This window comes from Haliotis rubra, unplaced genomic scaffold (assembly GCF_003918875.1).
Source record: "Haliotis rubra isolate DU_JTF1 unplaced genomic scaffold, ASM391887v1 Scf297, whole genome shotgun sequence".
NCBI lineage: Eukaryota > Metazoa > Mollusca > Gastropoda > Lepetellida > Haliotidae > Haliotis > Haliotis rubra.
Genome location: NW_025766965.1, coordinates 278,160 through 296,077, shown reverse-complemented (window position 1 = coordinate 296,077; position 17,918 = coordinate 278,160). Strand labels below are relative to the sequence as shown.

The 17,918-nt window shown below is 41.8% G+C and overlaps 1 protein-coding gene across 3 annotated transcripts; it reads left to right on the top strand.

Annotated features, from left to right (window-relative positions):
- LOC124282261 (inositol polyphosphate multikinase-like) lies at nt 1-12,832 on the top strand. 3 transcript variants are annotated; one of them, XM_046718216.1, is made up of 7 exons: nt 819-1,837; nt 3,601-3,703; nt 4,842-5,018; nt 7,590-7,762; nt 11,074-11,158; nt 11,689-12,053; nt 12,396-12,832. In XM_046718216.1, the coding sequence occupies exons 2-7, from the start codon at nt 3,628-3,630 to the stop codon at nt 12,441-12,443; spliced, it is 924 nt and encodes a 307-aa protein (XP_046574172.1). In that variant the 5' UTR covers nt 819-1,837; nt 3,601-3,627; the 3' UTR covers nt 12,444-12,832. The 3 variants fall into 3 exon arrangements, with proteins under 3 accessions (XP_046574171.1, XP_046574172.1, XP_046574170.1); XM_046718215.1 differs by lacking the exon at nt 819-1,837 and adding an exon at nt 1-35 and having other exon boundaries at nt 11,689-12,832; XM_046718214.1 differs by having other exon boundaries at nt 824-1,837; nt 11,689-12,832.
- The last annotated feature ends 5,086 nt before the right edge of the window (nt 12,833-17,918 follow it).

Genomic DNA, 17,918 nt, shown 5'->3' with positions numbered 1-17,918 from the left:
GCTTGCACGAGGAAAGTTGAAATCACGGTCTGGCGGTATGTAGCTAAGTCACGGAATCTTTTAACCGTTCATACCTTATATTTATGCTGACAAAGAATTTAATGTTAATTATTTAACTTTTCTGTTCAGTGCTGACACCGACACTATGAATGAGATAAGTTACTAACACCTTTGTCAGCACGTCGTATTGGGACTACAAGGAAGCAGAAATGTACAAATCCGTTATGACTTCAATTGGTATCGAATTACGATTAACAATGGGGTATATTCGTTTGTCAATTTCGCACTCGCTTCGCCGAAGGTAACATTTGTTTTTGTTTGTGAAATGCTTCGATTCGGTTTTGGGAAAGATCCATTATCAACAATGGGGTGGACAAGTACCCATTTGAGTGTAGGCAAGTAACGATTTCAACAAGCAAGTGAAATTACTGTAGGCGAAAGTAAACGACACGTTTAAAATTTGTCACCCACGACTCTCGAACAGTGAAATCGGATTGTAATCACAAAGCAATGTGTCAAATATTCTAAACGTAAACGAGTAACGGTACAAGTAACGGTACAGTTCCGGAAAGAAATTGTGCTTCCTCAAACCACGATATATGACATTGTTGGGAACGTGGAATTGATATATTATCATGATCTACTACAGCATCGGAGACAGAATGTTATATAAAACTAGTATGTGTATTACGGAAACGTATTTTGTTACCCTAAATATTCGATTTTCAGGCATCTTTCTTTTAAATCCTTGCATTTTCTGGGGTTTTTTTAAAATGAAACAACAAACAAACGTTTTATTTTGTTGACACAACTCAACGGTACAAACTGTCAATTAATACTTGGACAAAAGGAAATGTATCAGCGTATTTTAAAATTGCAGATTACCTTCAATTTCATATTGCCCAATCAGCGAATATCTGTATTATGTGTCAGCGCGAAAACTATTCTGTTACACTGAGTCACTACCGTCATCTATACTTTCTGGGCCAACAGTAAACCCCCATACATTAACCGTGGACTGATAACGATGATCAGTCAACTCGTATGAAATGTACAACGTCATCAATATCTTGTTACGCAGGACATCGATAGCTGTTTCGCGTCTAGACGCGTGCGGTTCCTGTCGATGCCTATTAGTATGACGGACACCTGCTTGTTCAGCGTCATAGGAGCGTCACAGAGCAACCAGTTGCGTAACTAATCCTTATTTCTTACCGCGTGACCAATGTCCGCCGTGATATTTTTGACAAATTTCCTCTTATCAAAACGCCCCTCAGCAAACACCAGTTGTATAAACACTGTTATCGCACAACTAAAACAACGCGGACGGGAGCGTATAAATGTGTATTTTATCCACAATCCTTTTCAGTTTCAGTAACAATGCCACGACATTCGGAACAAGATAAATTAAATATTTTGAACACAGAAAATGTGTGAAATGATTTGTTTGAAAATTCGCTGAATGTGCGAAAATATATATGCTAAATCGCTTTCTATACGGTCCCCTAATCACGAATAAAACTCTCAATCCTGTTTGTAGGAAGTCAAACTGTAAATACATTTATTGTAACATCGTGGAATTATACGTGCTTAAACAAGCGACAATATTAAGGTGGAGGTGTTCCCATACATGACATGATGTCATGATACATATATAGACAGATAACGACGCTTTATTGGAGGACACAAGGCTCGATGCAATCCCGACCGACCAGCCACACTCTCGCGCCACTTGCGAGCGACTGTTGTACATTGCAACGCTGCATGGTGATTGACAGCTCCGTGTTACCTGACCATGGGAAGAGTGACGTGATTCGTTTTGATTCAGTAGAAAACGGTAAATATACTAACAAACAATGCTTGGACTATTTATACACTGTCTTTGTATCTGGTAATCATCATCACTATTCGATGCTCTATTTATCACGAAGTACATTAACATCAAACGAGGCGAATATAGGTACTTTTCATTATACCGCAACACCTGTACCACAACGGTATAGCGAGGTAATGGTACAGATAACACGTGTTCCTATGAGCACAGCTGACCACCACGGTGGCTTGCGGTTGTTTTTAGTGGTAAATATAGTTTTTCTGTGCATATGCAGCATTTTATTCATTGTCAAACGATATGTTAAAATATTAGGTTGTGTCGACAGCTGTTATCTCTTGAAATCGTTGTGAGTCTGCTACCAAGATAATTAGGTTGGTCACATGTACGTAGTATAAATGCTGTATATCATCTTGACTACAAAAATACACACAATATATGTGTAAATGTTTTCTAGACGTTGTCACAACTCGATTTGGTTACTAAGCAACCAGTCATAAACAACCAAAATAGAAATAGAATGTTTCTGTGAATTAGTGAAGCATCATAGTTTCTTTCTTTAAATCTCACCCTACATCAGTTGTATAAACAGGTTAAAATCATACACACACTTTTCTGTCAGAATTATGGGAGACTACGATACATACAATCGAAAACAATACCGTTCTTTGCATGAGGGAAAACATGCAGGTTTAACATATGCACGTATAAAAAATACCAACTATAATGCAAATAAAATGCCTTTCATGGGTTCGCTTATGCAATATATCATCTTCAATAACTTAAACCCGGTGATAAATCACGACTCGAGATATTTAATGACTGAAATTATCATGCAGCTCACTGAGAACAGAGATTTTTTATGTTTATATGTGATGTTCATAACAGAATAATCTGTGATATACGTCAAACATTTGAAATGGGTTCTACCTGAATGGAATCAAGGTAGAATTCCAGGTCAAAAACGATGACCACTACACAATTTTAACACGACTAGAACTGCACGTCTGGCTGTCTGACGGACTTGACCCATTATTTAACACACACCCCACCACCCCCACCCACCTGCACAACCCTTTCTGAAATACTATATCCGGAAATGAAACAAATCTAGATTTTCATCGGGTCCATTTCAATTTAACTGGCCATGTGTTTCTATCAAAATAATGCATGTATATAGACTTTTCATCGGGTCCATTTCAATTTAGCTGGCCATGTGTTTCTAACAAAATTATGTATAAATTTTCATCGGGTCCATCACAATGGGATTTCGTTTCAATTCAACAGGCCATATGTTTCCATCAAAGTATATATTTTCAGGATTAAGCATTAGTCTATGCGTCTACCTGTAATCCTCGTTATTGCCTACCTTCCCACAGGTAAAGGTGACTGCTCTCATTCTGAGCTAAGAACATTACATGTTTCAGTAATCTGTGGGTCAGGATCCCCCCGACCAAACACCCTGGAACAACCGTATCGTGACACATATCGCATTTTCCAAAATCTTATAGATTAATTCAATTGTCATGGCACCGGAAGTATATTACAAATGGGTAGTTATTTCTGACTTTTTGGTTTTATAAGAGTCGAATCTGCTACAAAGGGTACATAGGTTTGTTATCGACTGGATCGTGATCCGACAACTCGGTGCTTACATTGTAACATGTGTCAATCAAACGAATGACACGTGAGAGAGTGTTTGACACGGGGTTTCAGGTGAGTATCCGGTCACCTGTGAATGGTCGGACTAACTATGTAATTTGTTTCAGGTGCTTGTCAACTGGTGAGAGAGCATTATGGCGATGACCCACGTGGAACATGCGATGGCCCCTGGGGTCACGTACACGAAATTCGGGAAAAAGAGAAAAACAGGTACACGTTCTATTGCTAAAACATATTTTTTAAGTAACAAAAATCATTTTGTATATATTTGTTGACCAACAAGGCAACCAAGTTAAATTCATTTGTGCGTTGAAAATATGTTCCTCCTGAAACTCTGAAATATCAGAGTCCGGTGTACTTTATGACAACCAGAAACATCTTTGGGCATCTCGAATGTACTTCTTCAAATGCCATTTAGAAGGGGAGCAGGACAAAAGCCACCCGGACAAAAGCCACCTGGACAAATGCCACCTAGGACAAATGCCACCTAGGACAAAAAGCTACCCAGTTATTTTACCATTACAGAGAGGACAATTACCACCTTTATTGACTTTAATGAAATTTTGTATGTAAATGTTACAAAGTGTTTAATTCAAAAAGAATATTATATTTGTTTTTGTTAACAAAAGTTGACTTGGATAAATATGTTGATTTTGTTGTAAAATTATGTAGGTAGACTTTGATGAATAATTTGGTTTCTTTAAAAATTGTTCACTTTGATAAAAATGTTGATCTTGATGTAAAATCTAGTAGGACGAGGAGAACAACTTTTATGGACTGGCAACATCTGGCCTATTGCTATGAAGAAGTCTATCCATAAAAATATTCTTCTTCATCAACAGGCTACACTCGAGATACTAAAGTCATGGCTCACTCAAGACTTCATTTAAAGTCGTTCAAGGGACACTGGTGACAATGTCGTCTAACTGCGTAGATCGATGCTCATGCTGTTGATCACTGGATTGGTTGATCAGACTCGATTATTTACAGTCTGCCGCCATATAGCTGGAATATTGCTGAGTGCGGCGTTAAACAACAAACAAAGCTAGTGGTAAATATCTGAGGGGGTAGCCTTGTGGTGTATACGCAGCGGCGTAAAAACTCACTCACTCAGGCGTTTCTCCCCCCCCCCCCCACACACACACACACACACACTCACACACACTATCATGATGCCACTCCCTGCTATACCCGGAGTACTGATCAAAGCGGTCTTAATCTCTGTATTTGTTCGCCTATTTCTTTACATACACGTGCGATCAAAGTACAATCAATCTCCACTGGAATGCGACGTCCACGACGCTTTGACCACCTTGGGTGGCACTATATAGCAGCACTTTGTTTGCAGGAGTTGTATACCTGGGTCAGCACGCTATCCTCAAGCCTGTTCACAACTGTGTGTCAGGGCGTCGTGAAGTCGACTTCTACACCACCGTCTTCCAACAGCACAACGACGATGTTGATGACATCGTGGCTCTACGGGATTTCATACCCCGTTTCATGGGCGTGGAGGAAAAAGCGGAAGGTAGGTCGGCCTTTTTGATATACAACGTTAGTTACGGAGAAGTGTTTGACGCTTTGGCAGTATTAAAGCTTTATTACAGTTTCCTGTAAAACTATATTTTGGACTAGACAATGCAGTGATTCATGTGATAAACAATTATCGACTCTGGTAGGATAACACACACACACCAAGCCTGACCACACGGTTCGTTTGCTCGCCTCCCACGACAAGCATATAATGCATGGGATCAGTTTAACTCAACAGAGGCAATAACTATTACAAATAATAATATTAAAGGCACTATATCACAATTTCACACCACACATCTCTTAAAATGAATAATGCATTTCTCTCAATAATACTAACTATCAGCCCTCAGGGAAGCTACCATATGATTAGTCCAAATAAAATTACGTATTTAGATTACAATATTAAATTAAAATGTTCGAATGAATTAATGCAACGTTCGAGTTTCAATTATCGAGTTCAGGCAAGTCGTAAGTGATAATTGCATCAATAGGAAGGTAAAGTGGGTGCATATGCCCCAATATCTATAAGGGACCGTTCATAATTGTGTGTGTGTGTGTGTGTGTGTGTGTGAGAGTGAGTGAGAGAGAGAGAGAGAGAGAGAGAGAGAGAGAGAGAGAGAGAGAGAGAGAGATGATGATTTTAAGGGGGTCACCCATTTTGTTCTCGGGAGGCAGGGGGCACCAATTTTGTACACATGTGCTAGGGGTAATCAATTTTGTACATAAAAATATTTTTAAAATATGCTAAAAACTTATGGGAAGGAGGGGGTCATTCATTTTGTACATGACATGCAGGGTGGGGTCACTTACTTTGTACATAAATTTTTGGGGGAATCATTCATATTGTACATGCTTCTCCATAAAAATCATCATCATCACACACACACACACACACACACACACACACACACACACACACACACACACACACACACACACACACACACACCACCACCACCACCACCCCACCCCCAGCCATAAATTATGAACGGTCCCTAATATAGGCCAACATATTGTAGACATTGTGCCTTAATGTATTTTCGCACTAGTATATCGTATCTCCTCTATGCATAGTCAGATGTAGAACGTTATTCGTTATGAAGTCACTTACCAGCCAGACTGGGCAGAGGCATTAATTACGATAAGCATATGTCGCGTGGATCAGCTCTAATGGAATCGCTACTGGGCAGGATAAGTGCTTAACACCATTTCTAGCGATATAAGGTGATATTTTACCAGGAACTCCTCAAATGTGATTCACAAAATTTACCCTTAGGGGAATCCGACAATGCCATTGTTGTTGAGATATAATTGTTAGTCCAAAGATTGACCGGTAAATGCAATAATGTACTTAAGTGTACGTATTGTACTTTTATTGCATGCGTAGTACAGACTTTCCCAAATTGGTTTCACATAAGGGGCGGTGGGGAAGACCCCACAGTCGTTCACGTCGATGTTCTTGAACAGGAGGCAGTTGGGTAGCCTAGTGGTTAAAGCGATCGCTCGCCACGCCGAAGGCCCGGGTTCGATTCCCCACATGGGTACAATGTGTGAAGCCCATTTCTGGTGCACCCCGCCGTGATGTTGCTGGAATATTGCTAAAAGCGGCGTGAAACCATAGTCACTCCCTCACTCTTGAACGGCCGAGACCATGTTGACGGTGTGGTCTGGACAATGTGCTTCTACTGATTGGGTAACCAAGGTTGTTTGCGACGAATGACGTCACAGTGAGAAATGTGTTCCTCAGGTGAAGCACCCGGAAATGACGCTCTTCCTTCGGGTTTGTGGCCATTGGTCTCTCGGTCCTAGCAGCGTCAGCTGTTCGGCCAATTTGTCGATGGCGTGTGACCAGTCTGGCGATTGTGCAATTCGCACATTCCATCATTCGTGCACCCTGCTCTTGCGTTGCACCCAACTGCAACATCCCATTCGTTCTTTCTTGCTGCTCTGCTGTTATGTTCGTTGAGTCAAACAGATGGCAGTAAAGAAAAAGTACAGTCAGTTTATTCGATAAAACGTGCAACACGTGGTGATGTTCGTGGCGCCTGTGAGATGTGTTTCTAGCTGATATACGGGTTTAAGGTGGTGAATGAATACATTTTTAGTTTTGATGGCGTTTCTTTTGCCCCTGAGTTTAGCCATAGCGGTAAAATATTCGTTCTGAGACATGTAGGCGTAGTCACCGCAGGGGTAGTTGTAGTCGTTGGATGTCCTTGTCGGGAGCCGTCATTGCCTGAGTATAAACTGTTACTTCCTTTGGACTGTGATTGTGGGTTTGAATCCAGATTCGCCTTGGTTTACCAGCACCGTAACTGTGCCAATGGATGTTTCTACGTTCTGAGGTCTACGTTCCCACATCACCTGCATAACGTCGGGCTTTCCTTTCCAAGCAGACACGTCCTATGTAAACGAAACACTTGCGTTAAACGGTGTTAAAACTCACTCACTCACTCACTCACTCTTAGCAACAGCTACACCAAAGCTTCATTATTCAGGCAAGTTTGTAGGTGTATGATACAATATGAAAGCCGTTTTTAGGAAATAATTTTTGTCTTTCTTTCAGTGAGACATCTGAAATTAGAAAACACTATGTCCCGGTTCAGGAAACCTTGCATGATCGACATCAAGATGGGCCATGTGACGTCAGACCCCCTAGCGTGGCCAGAGAAGGTCGCACAAAGACGATCCAAATATCCATATGCAGAGAAGTTGGGATTCTCCCTGTCAGGCATGACGGTAAGTGCCAGTCAAATGTGATTGATTCAAGAAATACAGTTCGCTCTACCACCACGTGTAGTGTAATAAAGTACACTTTCGCCCTGAACTATTAGAGCAAACTGTATTTCTTTTCTAAGATGCCAAAGTTAATACTTACCGACAATAAATCTAAGGCAGAGAACATCTTAGAATGTTTGATGTTTGACTGTTTGATTACGGTCTGTCGATAGCACCGCCTCGACCAGCCTGGTTGAGCTACGTCGGGGTAAGATGTCATAATAAGTTGACCAAGTCACCTAGCCTGGCCACTTGTATCCTTACGTCACGTCTTAGACGAGAAATAATCTGTACCTAAGACACTAGATATTAAATTTATCCGTGAAGATCCGGTTTAGAATTGGCATTCAGCAACCCAATGGACTAACGGGTTAGGATGGTTAGACTGACTGACTGAGTTTGGTTTTACGCCGCTTTTATCAATATTCCAGCAACATCACGGCGGGGGACACCCGAAATGGGCTTCACACATTGTGCCCATGTGGGGATTCGAACCCGGGTCTTCGGCGTGACGAGCCAACGCTTTAACCATTAGGCTACCCCACAGCCCCCGTATGGTTAGACTGGCTGTATAGGTTAATTCATGTCATCGTATCCCAATTGCGTAGGTAGATGTTCATGCTGTCAATCACCAGATTCTTGTCCACATGTATATTTACAGACAGCCCCCAACTTTAAGCTACGATCACCTTGAACATGGACACTTAATACGATTCAGGGTCCATGTCTGGACGTATAGGCTTACAGTAATAACAACACTATCAATATGTGGGACAGTCCCCTAAACATTATCTACGTATATTGTACTTTAAACAGTGTACTTTTCCAGTCACCTATTTAAAAACCGACAGTTATTTTCTTGGAAGGAGCCATGAAACATTATTTCAAATACAAACTGCTCTTTTTGGTCCTCAAAATTCGGCTTATCTACGGTAATACACGGTATATGCTTTTCAAAAAGTTGACGGTAATGTTCACTTCGCTTTAAAATATCTGATACATTTTGTCTGAGAACAGAAGTAACAAAGATGTTTATTCAACGGATTGTTATTTTAGTCAGCTATCCGGATTGCAAACCATTGTTCTCATAGCAAGTTGATTGTCGGACTGTTATTTTAGTCCGTAATCCGTAATTGAGTGAGTCCGGATTAGAAAGCAAGCTTTAATGATAAATTAAGAAAAAAATTGCCGGACCCAGAGAGTGGTCCGGATTATTAAGAAAACCGGTTTACAAAGAGTCCGGATTTGACAGATTCCACTGTAATTTCAAATTCATATACTTATGAAACTACCGCCATGTTTTTACAGCATTTAGATTCAAAACGTGTTTTGTTTGTGTCCACATTATTCCTTTTTATGTCTAAGATATAAATACATTTAGATGGAAAACCCAACACAGCATATGATAACATATTGTTGATGTAGGCAATATGAAATATATTTAATGATTCAGATTGCCTGCTGTTGCCACAATCATTTGCGAGAGATCTATGCTTTCCATTACCGCCGACATCCAACCGTAGAGGCAATAAACATACATAACGGAAGTAACGACACACGTGTGAACATATGTCACAGAATGTGTCACATTGTATGTACTGCTGGTTGCCACAGTTTGTTCAAGTACGACTGGTATCCTTCTAAATCCATATTGGGATCAGTGAGTGAGTGAGTGAGTTTAGTTTTACGCCGCACTCAGCAATATTCCAGCTACATGTATACGGCGGTGGTCGGTGGACTGTAAATAATGGACCAGACAATCCAGTCATCACCAGCATGAGCATCGATCTTCGGAAGTGGGAACCGATGACATGTCAACCAAGCCAGCGAGCCTGACCACCCGATCCCGTTCGTCGCCTCTTATGACCAGCATGGGTTACTGAAGGTTCATTCTAACCCGGACCTTCATGGGTATATTGGGATCAGGGGCGGCGGAGTAGCCTAGTGGTTAAAGCGTTCGCTCGTCACGCCGAAGACCCGGGTTCGATTCCCCACATGGGTACATTGTGTGAAGCCCATTTCTGGTGTCCCCCTCCGTGATATTGCTGGAATATTGCTAAAAGCGGCTTAAAACTAAACTCACTCACTCATATTGGGATCTATAATAATAAAGGGGTCTGGGATCGCCCTGTTGTGTAATAGGCTGAAAACAGCTGTGTCCCTTTGTCGGGCCAGGACCCCCTACTGGTGTATTTGAACCCGAGATTGTACGCTGTTCCCTGGTTTGCCGGTGCTCCAACTTCTGTCGAAATGCCTTATGTTACTACGCAGGAACTGTATACCAACCTTAGAAAGGAACAGGAAGATTACTGAGTGGCCCGCATGAGTATCGGGTATCGGACAGAACAATACCCGATACTTAAAACTACTCCGATTTTATTCAATAATTCTTCATCAACACGAGAATGGTAAAGACCTACAATATTGGACCTGCACCCAGTAGTATTGTGATCCATCGTATAGTATTTAATGGCAACATTATCATCACGTATCATTTCGATCGTAATACTATCCATCTGTGCTCGGACATGTAACACTTGATTGATTATCATTCGGGTCATCTCTGAATAATTTAACCGTGGCTGTGTAATCTATGGAACAATGACTGACTGACTGAGTTTGGTTTTACGCCGCTTTTAGCAATATTCCAGCAACATCACGGCGGGGGACACCAGAAATGGGCTTCACGCATTGTGCCCATGTGGGGATTCGAACCCGGGTCTTCGGGGTGACGAGTGGACGCTTTAACCATTAGGCTACCCCACCGCCCATGGAACATTGAATTACATAAGTGTCTGGATAGGTTTTAACGTCGTTTTTAACTGTAATCCACATATATCATTAAGCATTTCAGTTTAATTGGGAAACATGAGATGGTGCAGGTGTTACGCGTCTACCACTTGGGCTTAACCCACTAGCATGCAAAGTTAGAAACGTGTTCACGGTGGGGGACGCCAGAAATTGGCTTCACACATGATACCCATGTGGTAAATCGACCCCGGGCCTTCGGCGTGACAAGCGAACGCTTTAACCACTAGGCTACCCACATCCCAATTCTGCACAGCGAATTGCGACTTGGCCACTCGTGCCTCCAGAATTATGTAACCATGTAATAACTGACCCTGAAATGTCGTAACCATGTAATAACTGACCCTGAAATGTCGTAACCATGTAATAACTGACCCTGAAATGTTGTAACCATGTAATAACTGACCCTGAAATGTTGTAACCATGTAACCACTGACCATGAAACTGTGTTCCTGTTCTTGCAGTTGTACAACCCAGACAAGCGGGAGTTCGAGACGGTAGACAAATACACCTGCCTCAACTTCTCTGTGGACCAAGTACTAGTAGAAGGTGAAGTGACGTCATGTACTACCTTGTCTAGTACCACGTCATAGAATTATCATTATATTTAATATTCGGAAACAGCCATTGTTACTTTAGCTAAAGAGCGTATTTCCTTGATCGACCATAAATATTCAATTAATAGTTAACCGAATTATATATTATTATGTTTATTCATGGATTGTACATATGTATGTTAAACTTTTGGTCCTTTACTCATCAGTTCAGAACAATCTGTGAAGATCCGGGTTAGGATTGGTCTTCGGCAACCCATGCTTGTCATAAGAGGCGACTAACGGCATTGGGTGGTCAGACTCGCTGACTTGGTTGACACATGTCATCTTAAGTATCCCAACTGCGTAGACTGATGCTGTTGATCACTAGATTGTCTGGTCCAGGCTCGATTATTTACCTACCTAGCTGGAATACTGCTGAGTGCGGCGTTAAAAAACAACCAACCAACCAATTCAAATCATATTGCACCATGTCTGTATTGTTTTGTAAATTTGTATCATTAACGTCAGATTGTGACATTCCAGGTTTGGGCAGGTATTTCGGGTTCCCTGACAACCCAAGAAAAGATGTGATCCTGTGCCTTATCCACAAACTCCATAGAATCCGACGATGGTTTCTTCGCCAGAGACAGTTCGCCTTTTATGCAAGTTCCCTATTAATTGTGTATGAAGGTCTTCAAAATTACGACCAAGAGATGGACAGGTCAGAGGTGCCCCCATGTTGCCTGTCTCCCGTCCATGGCCTTGAAAAATGCCACAGAAGACAATCTTCCAAAGACATTGGTGAACAGTGCAACTGTTCCGAAGATTTATGTGCTCAAGTTGATGTAGATGCTGAACAACCATTAGACAACTCCAGGCGACCTTATTCGTTAAAGGGACACACAATGGCAACACGTGATATACCTGACTGTGTGTTGGGTAGTTCTACGGGATGTGACTGTTTGGATGATTCCGATAGTGTGGACTGTTCGTTAGTTGATGTACGGTTAATAGACTTCACACATGCATTCCGAACAACGGAACGTGATGACAACTACCTCAGTGGACTTCAAATCCTGATCAATATCTTGTCCGTTATGTACCGATGGGGATAAACCTGTACAATGCAGACCGATATATCTTATGGACACGTGTGGCTGTCCAGACCAGAATGACGGAATTAGGGTTCCACCCTGGTTTACCCGTGGATCCCTGATTCTTGTACTGTGTACAGCTCAGGTCTGATGCAGGATTTGAAAAGGGTAGGGTTTGGAATCGGGTGTGGTGTGGCAGGGTGATGAATTGGACCGGGTGTGGTGGGGTGCGGGTGGCTGTGAGAACAAAGTAGATGAAACACAGTACTGCTGTTTGATGGTGGCGAAAAGGTAACATACAATTCCCATTCTGTGGTGATGTATTTAATACTGGTGTCATCGTTGGGTACTGGAACTGGAAAACTGTTCGGTGACAGTTTTCTGCATAGATTACGTTTAAAGTTTAGTGGTCGAATCTAATCTTCAAGTGTATTCATTATTTTGTGTTGTGGTTTTAGTTGACACGTAATGTGACTGAAAAGAGATAGTTGACCATGTACCAATCCCCATCCCACCCGCCAGTGAACATGGACCTTGCATCCGTTCGTAAAGGAAACCTTGAAATGTCTACATAAAGAACAGGAAATCAGAAAGAGTTGTGTTTCTTTTCATTGTGTTTTTGGAACACCAACATGACGGGTTTTTTATTGTATGATGGGCGGTGGTGGTAGCCTAGTGCTTAAGCGTCCACTCGTCACGCCGAAGACCCGGGTTCGATTCCCCACATGGGAACAGTGTGTGAAGCCCATTTTTGGTGTCCCCCGCCGTGATATTGCTGGAATATTGCTAAAAGCGATACATACTCACTCACTTACGCGATACATTTACAATCTGAACTAGGATCTGTTTAAAATGAATCAAAACTGTTCAACCACATAGTAGCAGGACTGAAAGCATATATCCATTTTTTTTTATATCAAAATCAGTGAAGGAACACGCACAATAACCAGAATGTAGGACACAGTTAAACCGCGAGTATGTCGACAAAAATCGAGATCGTGGATCGTCGGTGTCAGTTAGATAACATCATGGAGGATGCACTGTTCTAGCGCGTCATGTCACGTTGCACGAAACGTGTTCCAAGATGGATTCCTTACAGTGCAGGTCGAAGTCCAATTGGGCAAAGACGCACCGAGGCATCAAGTAAGGATAATGGTCAAGCCCAGCTACAGGTTTTGAAGCATTCACATGTAACACCAGAGTGACAGGCACTATTGATTCATGCTGCCTCAACCAGCATTCATTCACTCACTCACTCACTCACTGACGGAATTCACATCAGAAATCATTCAGTTATGAACAATATTAAAATCAAAACCACATATATTAGTCGGATTCGAACTCGACCTCACACTCCACTAAGGTGAAGTTAAATATATCAGAAATTTTACTCCGATCCGATGATACATACATTGGAAGAAAAGACAAAATAAAGGGTTGCTGTTTATATTCATTGCATATCTGGCATTTGCTTCAAGTGTAAACATACCTAAATATACACAGTAGTTCGGGATAGATATATTGATGTGTTGGAAATACATGACGGGGAAGGGGTACTCTCCATGTGGTATCCATTTCTGTACGGGGGCGGTGGGGTAGCCTAAAGGTTACGTCGTTCGCTCGTCACGCTGAAGACCCGGGTTCTATTCCCCACATGGGTACAATGTGTGAAGCCCATTTCGGGTGTACCCCGCCGTGATATTGCTAGAATATTGCTACAAGCGGCGTAAAACTAAACTCACTCCTTTCTGTACGACAGTATATTTCTTGAACGAAATTCCAACATTAATTACAATCTCTTGTTACAGGATGTTAATATAATTTAAAGCTTTAAGAATGACTCCCTGAATACGATCATTATGCGGCAATGTCGGACAGGTCCATTTTAGAAATTTTCTGAAAAACAAAACGAAAAATTGTGTCAACTGGATAACTGACGGCCATTGTCTGTACCTTTTTTCCCACTCCTGATTGCCAGACCACGCCCACATTTGGAGGGATGGGTTCATTCGGCTCCTATCTGCACCGCCGGCTACATCAAAGGGAAGCAATCGCTACTCTCTCCAACAAAATGTTGTGAAACGGAGAGCGTATCTTCGAATATGGGCATGAAAAAATAAGTGGAGTTTAACTTATCTCCATGTGTATTTTCACGGGACATCACGAGTCACTACTGCAGTAAATTTTATAAGATATATTTGAATAAAAAATGTTTTTTTATTTATCAGACGTTGTGAAAATTACCAGTCATCTGACGTTACAAAATCATAAGCAGCCAAATCCGTTAGGTCCAAGTCCTGGGGAGGTTTCACAAAACGATCACAGCGTTAAGACGACCGTTACTCACACACTTAAACATGGACTTAAGAAAACCGCAGCGTTGCTATCACTTTATGGCGAGGAGCCCAAGTAATCATCGAATATATACCTAGATATTGCATAGGCGGATCCAGAGGGGGGTGCAGGCGTGCGCACCCTCCTTTTGTCCTGAAAGTTTATTAAATGACCATTAAAACTCCCGTGAAAATGAAGTGTGCATCCCTCCTTTCTCAAGAGTGTGCACCCCCACTCTCTCAAAAGACCGTATCCGCCCCTGATATTCGTATTTCGAGACATGCCCATAGAAGATTTTGTCTGATCCACAAGGTTACGCCCTCTTGAAGGATATTTAGAATTAATCCTTGGTAACGTTGATGAATTTAGCGACCTGGCTGTGTTGTGTTCATATGTCGACATTGCATATTCATTGTTGTGAAAGTCCTGATAAAAAATAATACGTTCATAAGGCAATTAAAACACTCACTAACTGTAATAATGGAGCACGCATAACCTATTCGGAATACAAAGAGGATGTGATAGCTAGTCAAGGCAGGCATGTAACACGACTGTGCAGGTTTGCTGACTGGAATGCCTCTGTTGTCTGATTTTATCAAATCCAGGTCACCCCTGTTTCACAAGGACGGGTGCGCAGTCATCTCAGTCGCCGCAGATAAATTTTGCAGAGTTATGTCCCGTTGACGTGACAGAAACCTATATGACCGTGGTTCGAATCCCAGATCGGCTCTAATAATGTTTCTTGGTTTATGACACAACTCACATGCTCTTTGTTTTCACCTATCTGGTAATAATCTCAGACAGGCATCAACTTAATCCCCCTTTGGGGCATCCCATACTAACCTAAGCTGTTACAACCGGTGTACTGTCTGCAGTTTTAACATCAAGTCATTTGATTCTCAGTACATTTGTAGCTAACCACGAGTGAGTGAGTGAGTTTAGTGGCATTTAGGCATATTTCAGCAATATCACGTCTGGGGGCACCAGAAATGGGCTTCACACATTGTACCCATGTGGGGAATCGACCCCGGGCCTTCAGCATGATAACCACTAAGTTACCCCACCGCCCGTAACTAACCAGGAGTGAGTGAGTGAGCTTAGTTTTACTCTGCACTCAGCAATATCCCAGCTCTAAGGTGGCTGTCTGTAAATAATCGAGTCTGGATCAAACAATCCAGTGATCAACAGTATGGGCATCTATCTACGCAACTGGGATACTATGACGTGTCAACCAAGTCAGCGATTCTGACCACCCGATCCGTTAGTGGCCTCTTACGACAAGCATTGGTTGCTGAAGACCAATTCTAACCTGAATCTACACCATTATGTTTTTATATACATTATTAAATAATTATTTACAATTCCTCACAGCTTTCTCGTTTTATAACAGCTGGATGTTTTTAATCATGCTAACTTGTGCTGTTCATAAACTGTATAATATTTTCCTTAAAGTTGTCTTTAAAGATATCTGTCATTTTCAATAATGTTACTAGGTTTGAAGCTGTAGGACAAAATGTTTCAGTTTAGATTTTCTGACTGGTTTATGGTGTTTGAGAGACAGATGGCTATAGGTTTAATAAACCTTACAGGTTAAATATACTGACGTACAAAAGAAAGTACACACCTGACCATTTTTGGTTAAATATTTTCTTAATAACAGCGTTAAAGTTAGGAAAGTGTTTTGATTGTGACTTACAAGTCACAAACATTATGTACGTGTTGTTATAACACCAGATATCGTACCCAATTACAACATTGCTAGCAAAATATTTGTTTATTTGGGAATACTCTCAATACACCGGGTGTGTACTTTCGTTTGTACATCAGTATATACCATACAAGTGGTGTGGATGTATGTTCAGTGAGTGAGTGAGTGAGTTGGGTTTTACACCGCTTTTAGCAATATTCCAGTAATATCACTGTGGCGGACACCAGAAATGGGCGTCACATATTGTACCCATGTGGGGAATTGAACCCGGGTCTTCGGTGTGACGAGTGAACGCTATAACCACTAGGCCACCCCACCGCCCCTATATGTTCAGTTGCTGTGTGGTGTCAGTTGAAATTTGTGAGACCCTCTCATCACACCTAAAACTGCTGATCATACTCAATGTATAACAATGTTATGGTATTCAGTAAGACTATCGTGGCGGTGTGTGGTCCTGTGCGTAGAGCTCAGGTCACATTCAGTTGAAGTTACGCAACGTTGGTCGCGGACAGTCCTCGGATGGGTGACCGTGTTTGGCAGCTTGAGTCCTGAAAGTTTCTAGGACTTCAGTCCTGCCCCACAACGAAGCACATGTGACGCATGTGGTCTCACCTTAGGCAAGTGAGTTTGTTCAAAATTGCCTCTGTCCACCCAGCAGTAAAATTGGGTACCTGGTATGATACGATGGTAGTCTGAATTTGAACCTTGAGCGCCTGACAGGCGACCGGTTGTATTCTCCACATAGAGTGTTCCTTACTCGTTGACCAGGGGTAATATGTCAGCGCTTTGAGCATGCATGAACGCATGGATAAACGCGCAATATAAATGGACTATTATTATTATTATTATCGGGTGGTCACATGTTACCCACTTGCACAGATTGGTGCTCATCATGCCAATCACTGGATTAACGTGTTCACCCATTATTTACAGACCACAGCCATATAGCTGGAATATTGTGGAGTGCAGAATTAAACAACAAACTCAACAACTATTTTGAGCAGTAGGTTCCAAGTTTCAGTTACCTCTAATGACAGCATGGAGTGTCCCTCTTGCTACCACAGTGATTGTGCCTCATTAGAACAATGCCACATGCAACGCAAAACACAACTTTGCAGATTCTGATACCTTTCGGTATGGACTTACAGTAACAAATTATCAAAATTGCAAATTCAACTTATAAAGTTGAAAAATAACGCGATGAACCACCACCACCAACAACAACAAGAACAAACCACCCCACCCCCCAAATCGGAGTTCAAACGATACACTAATTTCACCCCAGCGCTGGGGTGAAAAGTGGTTTCAACAGCTTAGCTGTGCTGCGCTGCGCTGCGCCCATAGCTCATGCGCAGTGGTTAGGTTCGTGCGGCTTGAACCGGGAAGGCGACTCGTAAAAACACAGCAAGTGATGCGTGCAAGGATTATCGCTGTGGTCGAAGTTGGAGAACAAAAGATGATTCTTGTGACACTGGTCACATGCGTTTTCTTATATGTTTTCACATCTTGCTTTTGGGGGGTTGGCAGATTTGCAAACCAAGTTTTCAAGAAAGTGGAGCATTAGAAATACTAATTTCTTTGTTTAAAATTGCTCAGCTTGAAAACTGAAATGTTTTAATACATGTCTATGGAAACAA